Consider the following 3,391-nt stretch of genomic DNA (forward strand, 5'->3'; position numbering starts at 1 on the left):
GTTTGCTTGTCTTTTGGATTAATTTTCTTAATATGGTAAATTTTTTTTTTTTATTTTGTGTGCCCTGTGGAATTTCTTTTAAACTATTTCTAATGCAGATAAAAACAGTATGTCAAATAATCTGAAAACTCCATGGAATAAATGACCAGATGAATAAAAAGAAAATATTTCTTCATGTAATAATGCAGGCTTTCAATCTATGTTGTCATATTGGATGCAAGAATTCCAGGAGTTAATGAGTAACTTAAAAAGTCTTTCCTCAGATTATGAAAAAGCTTCCACAAGGTAAGAGTAGTAGTGAGTAGTGAGAACCAGGGTTCACAATTGTGTGACTTTCTTTACAATGTAAGGAACTAATTGAAATATGTCAAAGTTAGGTTCCGATTCTAGTTTTATCACTTAAAAATGTTTGCCCTTGAGAAAATTAATGAGATATTATGGACCTCATTTTCATCAGTTATAGAAAGGTAATAAGTAATTACAGTACTTGTTATTATAAATACTAATCTTGATACATTAAAGTATAAGAGCATGATTGGAATCCACTAAAACTATTTTGAGCAGTTGAATGATATAATCAGAACAAAATGTAAAGAGTGTAATTTGAGCTGTTTCAGAAAGCCAAGTTGTTGGAGGGCAGAATAAAAGTGGAAAGACTTGGCAGGAAGCTAGTGCTGTGGGCTAGAAAGGAAATGGGGAGATAGGAAATAATCAAATTTGTGAATCAATATGAATGTAGAGACAACAGGATTTGTTAAAGAAAGAAAGTTGTAATATGACTGCAAAAGTGGAGTGATGAGCACTGTCAGATTTTTTGAAGGAGGTACCAATAATAAGGAAAACCTTCAAAAAGTTTTGTTATATATACTAAATAGATATCCAGATCCAGATATCCAAAGTTGAAGATACTGCTCATACAAGTGTCAACAAAAGGGTGGAGGTAGGGGCTGGAGACATGACATTGGATGACATCAGCATTTATAGGGCAGGAAACTGGAGACATTGAAATACAGACACACAGAAAGACTTCTCAGTAAATTCTAATGCAATCCAGGACAGTGACCTTCTCTTCATAGACTCATCTACCCACAGGGAATATGTATATCAGTTTAACTAGTCTCAAGTATTATCCATATTGACTTTATCAATGGTATTTTAGAAATTTACATACAATTATCTTCCAATCTTTTCCTGTCCTTTAATTTTTCCTTAAAAACTCAGTAAGGCACTGCTATTCCTGGTAAGAACTCTCTGATTCTGGTTTAATTGTGATATTCTTACACTATGATACTTAGCACTGTCTCAGTATTCTTATAGCACTTAAGAAACCAATCTGGTATTTTCTGATACTTATTATTGAGTGTAGGGAACTATGACTTAATCAACTAGGGTATCACAATGTTGTCTATGAACTACTGTACACAAATAGATATTCCATACATCTTCTTTCATTTGAATGTATAAATAGAAAGCAAAATTTGTGTCTCTTCTAAAAGCTTTCCCCCTTGTTTTCAAGGTAAACTGCTTCATAATATGTGAACTCAGCTCCTGTCCAGAATAGAAGGAACCAAGGAACAATGTAACTTGCTTTGCCCTCCTGAGCCTCACACAGAATCCAAAGGAGCAGAAAGTCCTTTTTATTATGTTCTTGCTCTTCTACATTTTGACAGTGTTGGGCAACCTGCTCATTATTGTGACTATAACTTTCAGTAAGACCCTGAACTCACCAATGTATTTTTTTCTTGCTTGCTTATCATTTATGGATGTCACTTATTCCTATTGTATTACACCCAGATTGATATCAAACTTGTTCTTTGCAGAAAATATCATATCCTTTGATTACTGCATGATTCAGCTGTTTATACAGCACATTTTTGATGGATCAGAGGTCTTTCTTCTTTTAGCAATGGCCTACGAATGCTATGTGGCCATCTGTAAGCCCTTGCATTATTTGGTGATCATGAGACAGAGGGTTTGTGTTATTCTGCTGGTGCTGTCCTGCACAGTTGGTTTTGTGCACTCAGTAATTCAACTCAGCACTATTTACAGGCTCCCGATCTGTGGCCCCAATGTCATTGATCACTTTATGTGTGACATGTACCCCTTATTGAAACTCGTCTGTACTGACCCCTACATCATTGGCATCTTAGTTGTGGCCAATGGAGGACTGATCTGCTCTATTGTGTTTCTGCTCTTACTCGTCTCCTATGGAGTCATCCTGCGATTTCTGAAGAACCTGAGTCAGGAAGGGAGGAAGAAAGCTCTCCAGATATGTGGTTCCCACATCACTATGGTTGTCTGCTTTGTTTGTTCCCTGTATTTTCATATATGCAAGACCCTCTACCAACTTTTCTACTGACAAAACACTGTGTGTTTTATACAATCATAATCCCTATGCTGAATCTATTAATCTGTCGAGACGAGCTCGACAAGCAAGGTTTCTGAAAGCGTGATAGGGCAAGAGAATGAGAAACGAGACACAAGAAAGCAGAGAAAATCGAGGATCAGGGGACCAATACTGCTCCAAGGTTAAGGTGCTGAAACTGAATCCAAGCCAGCTTTATTATACTTTCAGCTGTGAATGAAAGAATATGTGGGGAGTTAAACTGTAACTCATGTGGCCTTCAGAGCCAAAGAACCAAATGACCATTAACCATTGAGTAATTAGGAAACAGTAATTAATAACAAATCAGTAACTAAGACTAATATTCTTATCTATAGATTTTCCACCAGATACATAAAACACGTGACTCTGAGACGCCAGTTGAGAAACAGTCTGGGGTCGGTTTTCCGACCCCAGGATCATATCTTGTTTTCAAGATTATGAACTGTTCCCTCTGGACTTGTTCCAAGAGTCTCATGCCTTATAGCATCCAGTTTATCAATAATTATAAATTTCTTTTGTGGCCCTTGCCAGGGCCTGCTTTTCTTTTATTCTTCTTGTCTCCTACATGTCCCCCTTTTTGATTTTTCACATGATGAGAAATGGTGAGAAATGCTAGTTGCTGTTGTTGGTTTCATTGTCGTTGTTGGTTTCATTGTCTCTTGATCGTTCTTCTCCAGACTATACAGAAACACAAACACATAATTAATAGCACTCCCATAACCAGAGCAATTCCATATCCAAATGTCTTGATCTGTTTTAAAGGATTAAGAGAAGAAAGATTATCAGCAACAGTATCAAGAAAATCTGATCCAGAAATTGCATCAAGATGTTTATTAGAAGTTTTTAATATATTGTGTTGTAGATCTTGAATATCTACAGAAATATTACCTTGATTCAATAGGTGTTGTTCAACTTTATCCAAATTGAATTATGTCTTATTACATTTGAAAGTCGTTACACAAAAGGAAGGATAGTTCCAATCAAATCTTAGTCTCACCTGTTTTT

General features: G+C 35.9%; 1 protein-coding gene across 1 annotated transcript; it reads left to right on the top strand.

Moving 5' to 3' along the window:
* Window positions 1–1,759: 1,759 nt before the first annotated feature.
* Window positions 1,760–2,359, top strand: LOC104995131 (olfactory receptor 4A47-like). Its single transcript, XM_010848872.1, has one exon. The coding sequence runs from the start codon at window positions 1,760–1,762 to the stop codon at window positions 2,357–2,359; it is 600 nt and encodes a 199-aa protein (XP_010847174.1).
* The last annotated feature ends 1,032 nt before the right edge of the window (window positions 2,360–3,391 follow it).

This window comes from Bison bison, unplaced genomic scaffold, assembly GCF_000754665.1.
Source record: "Bison bison bison isolate TAMUID 2011002044 unplaced genomic scaffold, Bison_UMD1.0 scf7180017864277, whole genome shotgun sequence".
NCBI classification, from domain to species: Eukaryota; Metazoa; Chordata; class Mammalia; order Artiodactyla; family Bovidae; genus Bison; species Bison bison.

What these genes read in the sequence shown, in the direction of transcription:
- LOC104995131 (XM_010848872.1), top strand. Translation starts at nt 1,760, where the DNA reads ATGGATGTCACTTATTCCTATTGTATTACACCCAGATTGATATCAAAC.